At 45.6% G+C, this 16,684-nt stretch overlaps 1 protein-coding gene across 1 annotated transcript in view; it reads right to left on the bottom strand.

The window, feature by feature from the left end:
- Window positions 1-16,684, bottom strand: part of PRDM6 (PR/SET domain 6) — a 133,016-nt gene that overhangs the window by 27,035 nt on the left and 89,297 nt on the right. The window contains exons 6-7 of the mRNA XM_077752994.1: window positions 8,104-8,231; window positions 4,429-4,553 (exon numbers count right to left, since the gene is read on the bottom strand). Of these exons, the coding sequence (XP_077609120.1) occupies window positions 4,429-4,553; window positions 8,104-8,231 (253 nt within the window). The remainder of the gene's footprint in view (window positions 1-4,428; window positions 4,554-8,103; window positions 8,232-16,684) is intronic.

The following is a 16,684-nucleotide window of genomic DNA, read 5'->3' as shown; positions in this document are numbered from 1 at the left end:
TCGGCCTTCGTCCCCGGAGGGGGGCAGTCACTGAGGCCTGAACCCACCACACCGCTCAATAGGAAATGTGTACTTTCATTGTTGAAAGAACCACGGGAAGAAAACGATATTTTAGTAAATGAAAGTGGTTCATAAGTATTATTTGCTAGGTAAAATCCTATTTCCCTTCAAAGTCTTGGGCCATGTCTCAATTTCATTAACCAAGAAAAATTTGGCTGCAGCGTTTAATCCCTTCAAATAATGGCAACAAAATTCTCAATATTCATCGGGGGAGTGGGGGCATTTAGTAATGGCTGTGGGCAAGAGGCCCCGTGGAGGTATTTTGTGAAATAAGTGTCTGGTATCAAGAAGCTTCTTTTTAAGGCACCGAATGTGTTCCGTGGCTTGCTCAGTAGGATAAAAATGGTTTCAGAATTGCTAATCCAGTTGAGATGATTTAAATTACTCAGGGCTGCGGAAGGCTATCTGTTAAACTATCTGCCCGCACCCTTTCACACATATGTGCTTTTAAATCACACCGAGTATTTTCTCTGCACAGAATAAGGAACCCTCATTATAAAGCATTCCCAGCTCTCTCGGTGAATCATGTGGAATGGGAATCCATCTTAGAGTTAAGGTCATATATCTCCCCCACACTATCTGATGAAGCTTTCTGCTGGTTTCTGGGGTGGCCAATCACATGACAGATATATGGCTCTTAGACAGGAACTGAAATAAAATTCCTATAATGCCCTTGGGGGGGAGGGGGACTGTCACTGTGGAGCGTTTAAGTCAATGACTTACTTTTCTTGACGCTTCCCTCCACCCTCACTTTGAGCTCAGAACTCAACACTCAAAAGAGGTGCTTCATCTGTCTACTGAATCCACCACACTTGAAGCTGCTATCGTCATTTCTTCCAAGAATTTCAGGTGCTAAATGACTGAACATACATCGCCGTGGAGTTAACGTTGTACTCTAAGCAGCAACCTCAAGAGTGCTTTACACGGTCAGACTCCAGGAGACAGAAGGATTAAAAAGCAAAGCATCCGGTGTTTCTAGAAAGTACCCTTCTGATGACACTGAGCCAATGAATCTGAAGACCAGATGGTACGCTCTAAGATCCGCATTGTCGGTGGGTGTGAATGGCACACAAGATCCCAAAACCTTCCAGCCCAATCCCAACATCTGTCTCAGCATCATGAGGTACAAGCCATGCTGCCAACATGTGATTCCCGCCTCAGAGATAGCATCAAGGGTACGAAATGCATTCCCTACGAAGTAACTCCATGGATCTCTTTCTCTGCCCTCTCTCACTTGCATGCCCACGTGCACTATTTCTCACCAAAACAAGTAAATAACTTCAAAACATTTTTTTAAAACTTAGGGGTGCCTGGGTGACCCAGCTGGTTAAGTATCCAACTCTTGATTGCGGCTCAGGTCATGATCTCACGGTTCATGAGTGTGAGCCCCGAGTCAGGCTCTGTGCTGCCAGCGTGGAGCCTGCTTGGGATTCTCTCTCTCTCTCTCTCTCTCTCTCTCTCTCTGCCCCTCTCCCACGTGCACACATGCATGCTCTCTATCTCGCTCTCACTCTCTCTCAAAATAAAGAAATAAGCTTTAAAAAATTCAAATAGAAGTAATTCCACGGTGGTTTCCATTTCTGACTCATAACTCGGTAGCTGGCCATTCCATCCTTCACTCCTCAGACCAAAGCCTTAGAGTTATCCTGGACCCCTTCTCTCTCGCTCAGCATCCAGTGTGTCCGTAAGTACTGTTGGCTTGCCTTTCAAAACGTATCTGGAATCCAACCACTTCTCACCACCTCTACCGTGTCTATACTGGCCCAGACTACCATCCCTTCCCTCCCCTGGATTCCTGCAAGAGCCTGGAACTGGATTCCCTGCTCCACCCTCAGCCCTTACTGTCTGGTCTCCACTCTGAAGCCAGCATAATCCTGTTACAACTGCAGCCAGAACATCTCACTCTTCAGCTCGGAGCTCTGCCACGGCACCCTTCGCCTGGCCCTCGAACAGAGGAAAAGCCAGGCTTCTGACAGGGGCCTCCTGGGCCCCACAGGGTCCCCGCTCCTGCCCCGCCCCACGTCTGAGTTAATGTTTCCTCACCTCGCTCCCTCCACAACACCCGGGCTAACTTCCACGTACTCTTCCAACAGGCCAGAGACAGCCCCATCGTGGGGCCTTAACACTTCTCATCTCGCCGCCTGGAACATTCTTCTCCCAAATAACAAACACGTGGCTGATCCCGCCCCTCATCAAATCTCACCCCAAAGGCCACATTCCCAGCAGGGTCTTCCCCTCTCACTCCCCAAAACCCCAACGCCTAACTCCTGGCATGCCTCATCCCTTCCTTGCTTTGGCCACTCTACAAAATGTAGCACCTGGCAAACCATGTATGCACTCATTCATTCCTCTGTCTCTCTCCACTAGAATGTAAGCGCCAGGAGGGCAGGAATTCCCGTCTGCTTTTTTGGCTACTGTATTTGCAGCACCTACAAAGACACAAGCTTGCTAGAGGTGTTCAATAAATACCTGAGCAATGAATGACTACATCCTTGGACTACGTGCCTACGTACTTTAGAACTCTAGGCTTCAATAAGCTTATTATCAGACATTCCTCAACATACACACTACAACATCTTCCGAGTCTGTAGTGGGTTGTGGTAAAGGAGGGAACAGTAGACCTTACAGCATTTCTGAAAGCCTTTGGGATCAAATTCCCTACTTGAAGGTGATGCTACGTCAAGGTTCATGAGACATAGCCACATCAGAAGGCTGGGGGGCTGGATACTGGTGTTTCTCTGTACAGGGACTTTGGTCTAGGTTAGGAGAGCAGGGGCACGGAGCCATTCTGGGAAGACAGAACGTACTGGTCTCCTGTCCATTTCTGCCTCAAACACCAACCGCACGCTCCATGTCCAACAGAGATTTTCTCCTACAAAAACAGACACTCCCTCAAACACCAGTATCACTGCAGAGAAGAAACTTTCCAATGGAAACTTGGGAAGTAAAAGGAATGCACTATAGGTCCAAAGATTCATTTTTTGATTGGAGACTGGTTTGGGGTTAGGGTAAAGTAGAAAGAGAAAGTTGATGGCAATATGCTTCCTGAGGATTCTATTTTTTATTTATTTATTTATTTTTTTGCAAATAAAATAAAGACGTGGAAAAGAAATATCTGACCATCAACATTTTTATCAGGAGTAACATGAACTTGTGTGTGTGTGTGTGTGTGTGTGTGTGTGTGTGTGTGTGTGAGAGAGAGAGAGAGAGAGAGAGAAAGTAAGTGGAAAAGGAAAAATAACACTTTTTTCCCCCAAACTGAAGTTTCTTCAATACATCTGTTCTCTCTGCTGGTTTTTCTGTTAGAGAATCCCAAATTGTTAGTTCACTGTAATTATCTGTTATCACTTTGGTGCCAAGAAAAAAATGGGGTCAGTGAAGCAGTGCTTCTCACTAAAAGACATTACCTAAGTCTGTTCTAAATCCTGGAAATCACCTTATAATACTTCCCAAGGAATTGAGCAAACAAAAGTAAAACTTTGGGTAAAAATCACTTCCAAGGTTACATTTGCTTAGATGAGATTATTATTATTATTTTAGAGATAATGACTGCCGTGGTAATGAAGATAGAACTTACATAGTTCATTTCAGACTAGGGAAGTTAGGAAGACAAATTCCTCAGTCACGTGTCTATGATTTTTGCTACTGTTTCTCATTCCAGTGACTCCTTGGCATACCCAGTTGACTGGAGGGCTTTTACCCCTAATTAGACAACACTGCTTTCCCATTATTTCATTTTTGCCTCTGATGTGACTCTGGCAACACTGTGGATCCCTGCAGAGCTGGAGTTCTATCTTGTGCGGCTCTGGTAATCCGTAATCCCATGTGGTGGGGAGGACAGGGCCAGACACAGAGTAGGTGCTCAATAAATAGCAGCTGCCTCGGGGTCACTTGGGTGTCTCAGTCTGTTAAGCCTCTGAATGCGGCTCAGGTTGTGATTGCCCGGTCTGTGAGTTCGAGCCTTGCATAGGGCTCTGAGCTGTCAGATTCTGTCTCTCCCTCTCTCTCTGCCCCTCCCCTACTCACGCTTTGTCTCTCTCTCTCTCTCTAAGTAAACATTTTTAAATTTTTTTAAAGAAATACCAGCTGCCTCAATATTGCTACCAGTGACTACTTAAAACTATGACAACGGCTTTGAAATTGTCAACAGGTGAGGAAAGGACTGGCTTGCGTAAGTCAAGATGCCCTGTAAAAAAAAAAAAAAGCAAAGGACAGGAGCGGGAGAAGAAAAGGAGGGAACAGACTCGCGCACATTTGCATCACGTTATCAGAGCGAATTGGATTTCAGGAGTCTCAAGCAACACTCAAATTGTTAGCTTTCAAATAGATATTTCGAGATGTGAATTCAGAGCTAAAAGAAATTCTTACAGTTTTCATCCTGGGCAATGCATTGTAAGGGGATCCCAAAGAAAGACGTATAGCTGTCATTGTACCACACCAGAAGCTCGGTACCCCTGGGTATATCTATACAGGCTCGGTAGAATATATTCGACCTATTCAAAACAAAAGAAAACCCAGCTTAGTAATAGGCAGGATTCAGGTGCCCCCGCCCCCCGTCCACATTTTTATCGCCCCGAAAAAGTTCTGCCCAGCTCCATCTAAACGGTTTGTTTGCAATAAAATCTGCACCCACCTTATCATTCCCAACAACCAATTAAAGCCTGTACCCCGTATAATAAACACCTTACAGTTTATTTCCACAATGTCCCTCCACAGAACATTCTGGCTGAGGAGACACATATGGGGCCCAAGAGCTGGCAGAAAGCCAAAGGCTCATTAAAAAAAAAAATTCCTTCTCAGATTAACGAGAAAATTCCATCTCTTGGCAAACTGTAGACACTGGTGCCTCACCTTCATCTATCAATTAACATTATTGATTTCCTATTTGAAGGAAAAGCATTACATGTATTCTTGCAACTTGGCATGGCGCGTCCCGGAATCTGTAATAAAATGAAGTGGCTTTGTGAACTAAGGACAGGGGAGAGTAACAATCTTCCCCATCGCCTGTCTTCTCAAGTTTGATACAAGAGAAGAGAAAACCCCTCTTCTGGGGAAACGTATGGATATTCAATAAACACAAGGGGAGCACGTTACTCTGGCTCAAAGAGGACCCTCTGAAATGACAGAGTGAAGGTACCAAGAAATGAACATTTTTCATAAGAGCTTCGGTACTGGAAAGAAACACAGATTTAAAAAAAAAAAAAAAAAGAGAGAAGACCGTGACTGGCTTCCTCAATGAAGAATTGCTATAAACATGAGCCTCAAGTTCAAGATAAAAGTGTTTGGGGTTGGTGGGCCTTAAATTTAGCCTTTCTGTAAGGAGTTGGCTGTGGCAGGGCAATCGGTCCCTTGTATAACACTGCAGACACAAGGCGAATCCTTCACCACATTTTTCATGGCAGTGAGATATGCACTTGTCAACATATTTTGTCACCACAAAGTGGCTCTTGGCAATAGGATCATAAAGATCAATAAAAAAAAGTGCAGATTCTCAATATTTTACTTGCAGCTGCAAAAATTTCATTTATCTTGTTATTTTCCTTACTTGCTGCCATTCTGTCTCATGAGGGCACTGCTAACTAAGCAGAATGTTTTTCCCCACATTCTATGACAAAGACTCCAGCCTGTTGCGTGGACCTCGCTACCCTGCCTCCCTCCGCGTCTCCAAGAGCCTGTGCGTTTTATTAATTCTTTCCACTGCTACATAAAAAAATCAAAATTGGAGCCGAGCTATAAATCACCGGCATCTCCTAACTTGAGAAAAATTGAGTCGACTTTGTACTTCACCCTTGTAACATTTCATCTCTCGGTTTGGCTTCCCTTAATATAAACACAGCGCCCGGCAAATGAATGTGCTAAAAACCAAATGACACACTTTGCTGCTGAAAGAACAGAACTGTTTTCGAGCAATGGGTGGTCTTCTGAGGCACAGGGTAAGCCGAAAGGGAGGCGGGTGGTGGGGGGAGGGAGTGTAAGCGTACACCGTTCTTACAAGTGGGCAAAGCTTCCAAAACTCGCAGAAATCTCTGCATGTTGAAGCACATCAAAGAGATTTTTCCCTTTTCAGATAATATTTCCTTTGCTGACATGTATTTAGTATTGTGGTTGGATGACTCATAAAGATAGCCTCATGGCGTCCCAACGCAGTTGAAGCAGAGCTCATGCCAACAAACATTATTGTCAGCCTCAAAATAAAAACAAAACGTTCAGCGAAGGGTCAATCAATCAAGGGCGCTTTGAAGAAAATTCCATTTAGATATTACAAATCATAACAGAATGAATCTAAACCAGCTGACTTTTTGTGAAGAGGACGTTCGTGTACAATAAAAATTAAGCTGGCTTTCCAGGGTCCAACTTTTCTATTTTCTTACTCTTGGACGTGGCCACTGGTGATGGGGGCCAGTTGTTTAAATGGGGTTTTTGTAGTTCATTTTAGAAAGATCCGAAGTAATCGAAAACAGATCAGCAGAGAGCTCTAGAAGGTGAAGCGCCATCATGAAAGGGGAGCTGTAAAATCCACTTACTACTGACAGAGACGTAACTGACTTAACTCTTGCCCACCTTCCTCTTAGGGGTTTCTTGTTTCCCCCAGGTTCAGAGTTTGCCTCCCCAGGGGCTCATTACGGAACCGGCAAGGCTATCTTTTGCTGGAGGGACAAACCCAACCTTTACTAATTTTCTAGCTCCGGGTTTCATCAAAACTTCAGGACAGAAAGGCGGCTGCAGTCAAGTGAGCAATGCCCGTACACTGCAGTGTAACCAAATCCCGTCATGCACGGTTTCATTGAAACCATTATTTAATGAAATATAACTGGCCCGGAAACCATAGCAGTGAGTCACGTGCTGCCCAAATATATTCCCTTTGAACTGGAGACCTTCGGAGAGCCAGCCAGATTTGTGCAGCCTTTAACCTATGAGGGGGATAAAGCCTTTTTTTTTTTTTAAGCTTCATGTTTAAAAACTAAAAAAGAAAAAAAGAGGGAGAAAGAAAGAAAATAAATAGCCACGGGCAAGGCGCCAAGTTGCAGAGTACAGGACCTTCTGCTTTGATGTGTCTGTGGTGCCTAATAAAGCTAACCAGTTGCTTCTGATTCTAAAGGGAACATGGCTGTTTATAACTGAGGTCATGTATTTATACGGCACATGTTTTCGAGGGATTTTGAGAAAAGGGTTTTTCCCCCCCTCTGTGATCTGTTTTTGTGCTCCCGTCCCCACTCCAGCCTTCTTTAGCACTAAGTGGAAATGCCTGACCAACAGGTGCACCAAGCGGATGTGGCGAGACATCTGGGAATCCACCTTGCTTCTCTGCGCCCCACCCCCACCCCGCCACCACCAGAGGTCTCCCTGTGGGATTCTGGGAAATGAGGGTAGCTCCCCCTTGTCTTCATTACCCTTTGGGCCTTGCCCAAACTTCTCAGGAAAGCGGGGCTTCTCCACACTCTGGAACTGCCTGATCACCCGAAACGGACCTCGAATGGTCCAAGGGCCAAAGCCAAAGGCTCCGGCACCCTTTTGAGGGATCAGGATGGGTTATTCTGGCTCAGCCATGGCCGCTGGGCTGAACGGTTTTGGAAAAGCAGCCTTGAGCAGGCTGAGAGTTTGTTCTCGGTCTCCCACGCCTGAGTGCAAATGACACGGTTTCCAAAGGGAGAAAGTCTGAAGATAGGGGTGTGCATGGGATCCGGGGCTGAATCTCTCAACTCCTATCCATGCCCATGCACACATCGGTTGGGGGGGGCATCACCCCACATCGGCGGGTTCTCCCAGCTCATTCAGGCACCTGTGGGTGTTCAGGCAATTTCATCACATGCACTGAGTAAGAGAGGCCCTTCCATGAACATCTTTACTCCCAAATTCTCAGGCTAGTACTGTTACAAGAACCAAGGAGATTCCAAAAACCTAGCAAAAAATTTTGTGCCGGTCCTCACGGGGTTCTGGGGGACTCTGCAGGGTATTTGAGAACCAGCGGCAAGCCTGAATTTGTACCCACAAGCCAAAGGGCTTCAGCTCCATTCAAGTGGTAAATCAAGGTACATACGTTACCTGTACTGAACTACTGTTAGATTCTGTTCTCCGCAGTGCCTTGCACATCGGATATACCTCATCCAGCTCGACTTACTAGGTTCCCCACCATCAATAAAGTGCTGTAGTGTTCCATCTTGGTCATATATCTAGAGAAGAGGTCAGAAGGTCAAGTAGTTAGAACGAATCATCAGCAATCATTTTCCCTGCTTCCCTCGGTGTCTGTATGCGTCGGCTGCAGAAATTTATTGCCTGGAGGTTTGCTTGGGCTTTATTGATGCGCGCAGAAACTCAACCAGAATAGCAGGAAAATATTTTTGGGTGATGCAAGTCGATCCCGCGTTTCTTATCAAGCCCATCTCCCCCTGTATTCGACATATTTCTGGTATCTCGAGGAAGTGAGCGACCATGTTTCCCAAAGGATATTTAACCTATTTTGACAGGCTACTCCTAAGTAATGAGCTGCTGGATAAACAAAACAAGCTGAAAGGAGAGGCCACGCTGACATGGCTGGAATGGCCACACGAGAGGCCCCGGGCTCAAACACGTAGCTGTTTCCAAGGGATTCGAGAGGCAGTAACCGCCTTTTAGGCAAGCCGGGAGACCCCCAGATGAAGGCAGGTGGAGCATTATAGAAATGCACAGAACTGGTTAAAAAAACAAAGCAAAACACAGCAGACTCTGATTCCAGTCAAATAAATGGACTCTCACTTGCAGAGGATGGGAGACTTCAGCTGTCAGCACCTGAAACCATTAGGACAGCCATCAAAAAAGAAAGACCCTCAAGGAGACAAAGAGGAAAAAAAAATAACCATTTCCTAGGGATTCTAAGTGTCTTAACAGAGCTTGGTGTAATAATGACGGCTTGAGGTCATTCTAAGTAACTTTCAAGATCCCATTTAAGGAGGGGTGCCTGGACAGTTTGGTCGATTAAGCGTCCAACTTCGGCTCAGGTCATGATCTCACAGTTTGTGGGTTTGAGCCCCACATCGGGCTCTGTGCTGACAGCTCAGAGCCTGGAGCCTGCTTCGGATTCTGCGTCTCCCTCTCTCTCTGCCCCTCCCTCTCTCTCTGCCCCTCCCCCACTCACACTCTGTGTCTGTCTCAAAAATAAATATAACATCAAAAAAAATTTTAAAAGAAAAAGATCACATTCAAGGAAATGAAATGTGCTTCAAGCCAGGCAAGGAGCATGGGACAAAAAGTCTCAGGCATCACACGAGCCATCCCAGCACAGGCAGAGTCCAAGCCGACTGTAGAGGTCATCGGTTCCCACTTCCAGAAACCAGGTGAGTCCCGGACGGCTAGGAGGAGGGGCTGTCTCGAGGAGGGGGAGATCAGGGGCTTACATGGGTACAGCAATTCCAGAAAGGAATCCCAGCCTGAGGGGGGCTTCTGAGAAACAAGGGGTACAGTTCTCGGAGAGAATCATGATGCGACCGGTCCTTTTCAAATAAAATGGTGACGGGATCCTGGTTAACTGCTGACGTGTTGCCCAGAGCATCCTGGGAAGTCATGCCTCTTACCGTCTCATTAGCCTTTTCCCTGGCTCCCTTCCAAACACACACGGAGAACAAGTCTTACAGGGAGCCTCACTGGTTACATTAGACCCTAAAATTAGGACAGTCATTCATGTTAATTTAGCTCAGCATTTCTGTGCTGGGGGCCAAAGGGCTCACTGATGACAGTTCCTTTTATTATGTCCAGTCATTTAAAAACAGTTTTGTTTTTGTTTTTTTGCTTTTCTTCAACTCATTTGTCTCCACCCCCAACCTCTCCACTAACCCTCCATCCCCCCCAAAGGCAAGACAAACATCAATCTAATGAAGGCAACTGCTGGAGAAGCTCTGGGTCGCATGCCAGTGTGATGACAGCTGATCATCAATGTCGCCAGAGAGGAACAAGGAGCTTCCTGGATTATATTATAGTTAAGATTAATGATGTCTTTCGATTCCTCATATGAGGATGCCAGCAAAAGAATGGGATCATTTCCCTGAACAACCTAAAGACGGACTTTGCATTTCGGTTAGATCCCGCTATGGTTACTGGGTGCTGGTGGCGGTGCTTCTGCTTTCCTTTTTAGGAAGCTGGTTCCGAGACTCGAAGTCTCAACCATGAGTCTGCTGATGACAGCCCACAGGACAATGAACAAAGCCACCAGCTCCTCAGACACCAATGTTTATCTAAAATGGAGCCATAAATGTTGACAACCCGGCCCCTCTGCCCTATCCGTTCCCCCATGAACAAACTTTCCTTGGGAGCCGCGGGTGAAAACAGTGACGAAGCACTTAGAGAAGGACTACTCTCCTGGGTGCTTCTAGCCAATGTCATCAGCGGCACGACAAACTTTCTAGCATCTCCATGCAGTAGCCACTACCTTGAACGCTGGCACATCTGAACACCAGGCACAAGCCAGTCCCTCTTGAAAACGGGTATAAGAAGTTTCTCCTTACACTCTTGTTTCAGCAAAAATCCTCATCCCCCTCCCCCCACTAAGTATAGTGTGACTACAGGAATCTTATCATTTTTGCCTGCTGGTTAGGACTGCTACTTACCTTGAGGAAAAGTAGCAGCTATTTGGTAGGCGTTTTCCAAACATCACACAATGTAGCCCACGACATGAGGCTGTCCCTCCCTGGCTTCCGCTAATACTGACTTTACGCTAATTGCCACAGAACTGTGACGAAAATAACAGGTACCTCGTTAGATCCCAGAGGCGCACAACCAGAGTTGAGGAAACTCATTCGACCTTGATGTTGTCCTCTCCCTCAGCCCCCAGACAGCACCCAGGGCAGCTGAACTGGCCTCCTGCATGCTTTCCGAGCACATCCATCTCTCCCTCTCCACTGTCACGACCGTCAGCCCGAGTCAGCTTCCTCACACACCTGCAGTACTGCATGACGGTCCTCACTGACGCCCCTGCGGCTTCCCCGGGCCCCTCTGACCCCGTCCCCACCCTATAGCCAGACTCCTCGTTCAGAACATAAATCCAATTACATCTGTTTCACCTAAGTCCGCCCAAGATAAATGTCACATCATAACAACATATATTCACAGCATGTGGCATTTCCTCAAGGGGGCTCATCACAGTAAGACCAGCGCCTCCCAGCAAAGTTTTTAGAGGGGCCAAAAACGTATGCCTGTGTCCTTGGCGCAAGGTCATTCTGGACCTTTTCTGGTCTGTAATGGGAAGTGTGAAAGTTTCTTTTCTTTTCTTTTTTTTTTTTTTTGTAAGGTTTTAAAAAATGTATTGATTTTGAGGGGGGAAGGGGCAAGGAGAGACAAGAGTCCCCAAGCAGGCTCCACGCTGTCAGTGCAGAGCCCAACACGGGGCTCGAACACACGAACTGTGAGATCATGACCTGAGCCGAAGTTGGATGCTTAACCGACTGAGCCACCCAGGTGCCCCTCCTCCCCAACAGTTAACATTTAACCTCAGTGTTTCTGGAAAGAGAAACAATGGGCCAGAAGGCACTGATGCAGATTTCTGTTCCTTTCTCTAGTAGAAGGGGAATCAAACTGGGAAAGCGAAGATACCCAAATGCGAGCACGGAGCAGAAACTAAGGATGAGTCCTCAGAAAGGCCCCGGCTACTCCCTTGGGCCCCATCATCACCGTCCATCATCAGTCCAACTTTGTTTCCATTTAAGAACTTCGGAGGTTTTTTTGTTTTTTTAAGGAAGGAGTATGTATACAATTTTGCATGTAACCCAACTATACAAGGACACTGAGCCTGTATCCATCTACTATTCCAGGCAGGGGCTGACGGTCTTCTTCCAAGACACAAGGAATTAGAAGTGAAGAAACGTTTCAGCAAGTTGCAAGCTAGAGCAACAATTCCAAGTTCAGGAAGGTGTCCTTGGAGATGGTGGTAACATCTATGTTTTTGGGACAGTAAAATGAAAATTTAGATACCTGGAGGTCTAAAGAAAAAAAAAAACCTTAAGGAATTTAAGGAGATGAATTAATGCTGATGCCAACGTTTGTTTTGTTTTCATTTCCATTCAAAAGAAACCGTGCACAGTGTTTAGACAATCCTCTCAGGATCTATGGAATGTCAACAAGGTCAGAAATTCTATTCATTCTGATGTGGTTTATCTATACCATGGAATACTACATGGCAATGAGAAGCAATGAAATCGGGCCATGTGTAGCAACATGGATGGACCTTGAGGGTGTTATGCTGAGCGAAATAAGTCAGGCAGAGAAGGACAAATATCATGTGTATGCACGTATAGGAGGATTAGGAGGAACTTAATGAAGGACAATGGGGGAGAAGAAGGGGGGAAATGGTGGGGGAAAGGGGGAGAGGCAAACCATGAGAGACTCTTGAATGCTGACAAAAACTTAGGACTGATGGATGTGGGGGGGGAGGGGGGATGGGCATAGAGAGGGGCACTTTTGGGGATGAGCACTGGGTGTTATATGGAAACCAACTTGACAATAAACTATTTGTGAAAAAAAAAAAAAAGAAATTCTATTCATTCCAACAGTGAGAATGAAGGCAAGAGAGTGAAAATTATATTAAGGGAAAAACTCATCCTGGCATAGTTTTTGGTTATGTTTTTTTTTTTTTTTTTTTTAACACTTATGCATTTTGGAGAGACAGACAGACAAAGCATGAGTGGGGGATGAGCAGTTAGAGAGAGAGACACAGAATCCAAAGCAGGCTCTAGGCTCCAAGCTGTCAGCAAAGAGCCTGACGTGGGGCTCGAACTGACGAACAGTGAGATCATGACCTGAGCCAAAGTCGGACGCTTCACCGACTGAGCCACCCAGGTGCCCCAATAAAGCATAGTTTTGCTTTAATCTGTGCACATTATTCTGAATGAGCATAAATAACCAAAGTTTTAATGTTTGCTCTGTTCTTTCTAAGGAAGCCAAACCAATGACCCTGTAGAAGTGGAGGAAATACAGGTGAAAAGACACACAGGATTCCTGGTGGGAATAAAGTGAAATTTTGAAACAGAAAACTCTCTGAACTATAGAAAGTGCTCAGAGTTTTAGAAAGCTAGCTCCAGTTTGGCTGAAAGGGAGCGTAAGACCGCATAGTCATGTTGGAAAACACTCTGGCAATATCGAAATAAAGCTGATGATGCGTAAATCCTATGACTCAGCAATATCACTTCTAGGAAATTACTCCACTGAAACCCCCAATACATGTGCCCGAGGAGACAAGTCCAAGGGCATTCACTGTAGCATTATTTATGATACTAAATAAGGAGAAATAATTGAACTATCCATTATCATAAAAATAAACTATGCTTCAATTATCCAATAAAACAGCATAAAACACTTAAAAGAAATGAATTAGATCTGTTTGTATTCAGATCTAGTTGATATGGATAAATATCAAAAACACAGAGTTGAGGGCACCTGTGTGACTCAGTCGGTTGAGTGCCCAAGTCTTCAATTTGGCTCAGGTCATGATCCCAGGGATTGTGGGATCCCGCCCTGCATCAGGTTCCACACTGGGCAGGGACCCTGTTTTAGATTCATTCTCTCTCTCTCTCTCTCTCTCTCTCTCTCCCCCCCTGCCCTTCTCCCCCACCCTCACTCTCTCTAAAATAAAAAACAGGGGCCCCGGGTGGCTCAGTCAGTTAAGCGTCCAACTTCAGCTCAGGTCATGATCTTGCAGTTTGTGAATTCAAGCCCCAGGATGGGCTGTGTGCTAACAGTTCGGAGCCTGGAGGCTGCTTTGGATTCTGTGTCTCCCTCTCTCTCTGCCCCTCCCCCGTTCCGACTCGTCTCTCTCTCTCTCTTTCAAAAATAAACATTAAAAAATAAATAAGATAAAAACAATAACAAAAAAAGTTTGAGGAAAAACTGGCTGCAGATTGATACACGATACCATTTGTGAACATATGTATTTGAAACATATTTCAAAATATACAAAATAACAGTAGCATATTTTATAAAAGTGTATATTGCAATATACAGGTAAAGCTATCAATACATACAGTAAAACTCTGAAAAGATTCACTGGAGGGGTTCTTGGTAACTTTATGAGAGCACTGGCCTTGCAGGAAAAAATGGAGGTAAAATAAGCGGAATTTATCTGAAGCTTTATCTGAAAAGCTTCATTTATCTTAAAAAAAAATCTGAAGGCAAGACAGCAAAACCTTAGCATTCACTTTTTTGCTGGCCTGTATATTGGCATTTATATATTATGCTTTATGCTTTTCTGATTATTTTCCCAAAAAATCAGAGTGAAAAATAAATGAAAACCTAGGCATGTATTTCTTTGTAGTTCAGTTTCTGCATGTGTTGTTAAAACACAGAAGCTGACTATCTTACCCAAGGCTGAAGACCATCATCTCTGTGTTATCTTCCTAGGAAAATGTTTGTAATATGTACCACTCCATTATCAGCCACTGATTTCTTCTGTGATCCTTGTTGTTGCTATTTTAAAACCATTGTTTTTAGCCTGTACTTTCTCTTTTCTCTTTTATCAACTCGACTGAAGAGATAAGTAAGGGGGGGAAGCAAATTCTTACCTTTTTAAGAGGATTTTTGCAGTTTTCAATCCATATTTGATTGACACCACACAAGGTGGAGATAAGGACCACGCGTTCTTGCTTATGACAAACCCTACGTGGCATCAACAGAAAACCACTGTGTGAAAGATGTGTATTCGTTTCAAGCCTGGAAATCAGGAAGCACGACTGTCTCCCATGACTTTACTTTCCTAGAAGAAGAGTCTACTTGAAAGGAGAACAAGAGCAATAAAAAAAATACACCCATGTTCATGATCTCACAGTTTGTGAGTTCGAGCTGACAGCGCGGAGCCTGCTTGCGAATTCACGGCCCTCTGCCTCGCCCCTCCCCAACTTGTGCTCTATCAAAATAAATAAATAAGCTTTAAAAAAAAAACCCCACCCATGTTGTGTTATAAATCCTAATCCTGAGTGGTTTTGTTCACAGCTCTGTTATGCACAAAAGCTGCCAATTTACATTTAATGATAATCATCCCAGAAACAAGGTAAGGACCTGAGTAAGTGGAGCTCCTTTTTAATTTATATAAAGCAAAAAAACCTCCTTCTCAATGAGAATCGTTTGTGTATATATGGGTGGCTCTGAGCCATCTGCTGCTCTGAAGCAAGGTTTGTAAACCAGCGGCTCTCGGGCTGAACTCAGGCATTTGGCCAACTTGGTTTTTCTCTTCCGCCGGGCTTTAAAAATTTGGAAACTTCTAATTGTTCTCCAAACATAACATCGAAAGGCGAGTCCTCGGTTCTGTGGCAAGAATTCCCCGAGCAGAGAAAAGATGGCTTTAGGTCGGCCCTGTGGTCCCGGGCTCTGCAAGGTCCCCACCCCTCCCTATTGCCTTATGTGCTCCCAGCCTCGCTAACTGACTTAGCAGCTTGGCCTCGGGAAGCATTCACGTTTGTGATCCCAGCCAGAAAGGAATTCTCGCCACCACTAAAACTCAGTCTGTGACAGCTGGGGGCGCTGGGAAGGAAAACCTTTTGAACTGATAACCTGGAAACACTGCACGCATTCCTTACTCCTCCTGCCCAGAAGGCGTCATGTGACTGGGATGCAAGCTTTCTGGGCTGGAGTTTTCCAGGGCACAAGACAGCGGGGCTCATTTCTTTCATCCTTACCAAGCAGAGGCTTTCAGTGATCTTTTGAAGCAAAGGACTCCCCTGAAGTCCAAGAAGGTTTAAAAGTAATTCCACTATAGAAACAGATGAAAACAAAGTCCACCAGCAAGCGCCCGGCTGGCTCACCTCACCTCACCCCTGCTCGTGGAGGCGGGTGCTGCGACCTCAGCAAGAACCCACAGTGATCTGGGAGACCCTGTTTGAAAAACCACAGGCAGAGCGCTTCCTCAGTGGACGGACCTCCGTGAAGAGCTCAGTCCCCTGTTCTCCGGCTGGGACACCGAGAACCCTGGCTGAACCGAAAGCCCGGGAAAATCAGATTTGGAAGGGACCTCAGAGACCATCTGCTCCCAAGTGATCAGGTTTTACCGCAGAAAACGGGCGCTCCAGAAGTTAGTGCCTTAGACAAAGCGAGACTACTCGCCAGTGGCAGACTGAGGCCTCATCTCCACTTTTTCTTCCGCCTTTTTCCATCCCACCTTCCCAATGGGTGAGGGCCGAGGCCTCCCTCACCTCATCTACCTTCCAAGTACCCTGAAGACAGGCCACAAGGAACCTGCATTAAAACAGCATAAACACTAACCTGTTCCTTCCAGACCCTGGGTCCTTGAACTTAGGCATGGAAAGAAAGAAAGAAGGGGAAAAAAAGATGCCAGGGTTTTATATGGAAAGGATTAGCTGATTTTCAGTGAGCAGGGAGACATCTGCAGCCCCCTCTCCTTCACGTGCATACCTTGGCCAGTCCCTGTGCCCAGGCCCCAGACACCAGCATTTGGGTGTGGGCTGAAATGCCAGCCACGTCCAGTCTTTACAGGGTGGGTGATGTGCCGGAGCCCATCTTATACCCAAACATCTAAAGCAAGGTCTGACACGTGTCTTTAGGAGGACCTCAAAACACACTGCAGGGAACGGAAATGACTTCTCGTGGTAATTCTGTCGCTTCCTACAGATCTTAGCTTTGACTCAAAGCCTGAGGAAAAAATCACCACGAAATG

The sequence above is a fragment of the Crocuta crocuta genome, unplaced genomic scaffold (assembly GCF_008692635.1).
Source record: "Crocuta crocuta isolate KB4526 unplaced genomic scaffold, BGI_CrCroc_1.0 scaffold377, whole genome shotgun sequence".
NCBI classification, from domain to species: Eukaryota; Metazoa; Chordata; class Mammalia; order Carnivora; family Hyaenidae; genus Crocuta; species Crocuta crocuta.
This window is presented reverse-complemented; position numbering and strand designations above follow the sequence as displayed.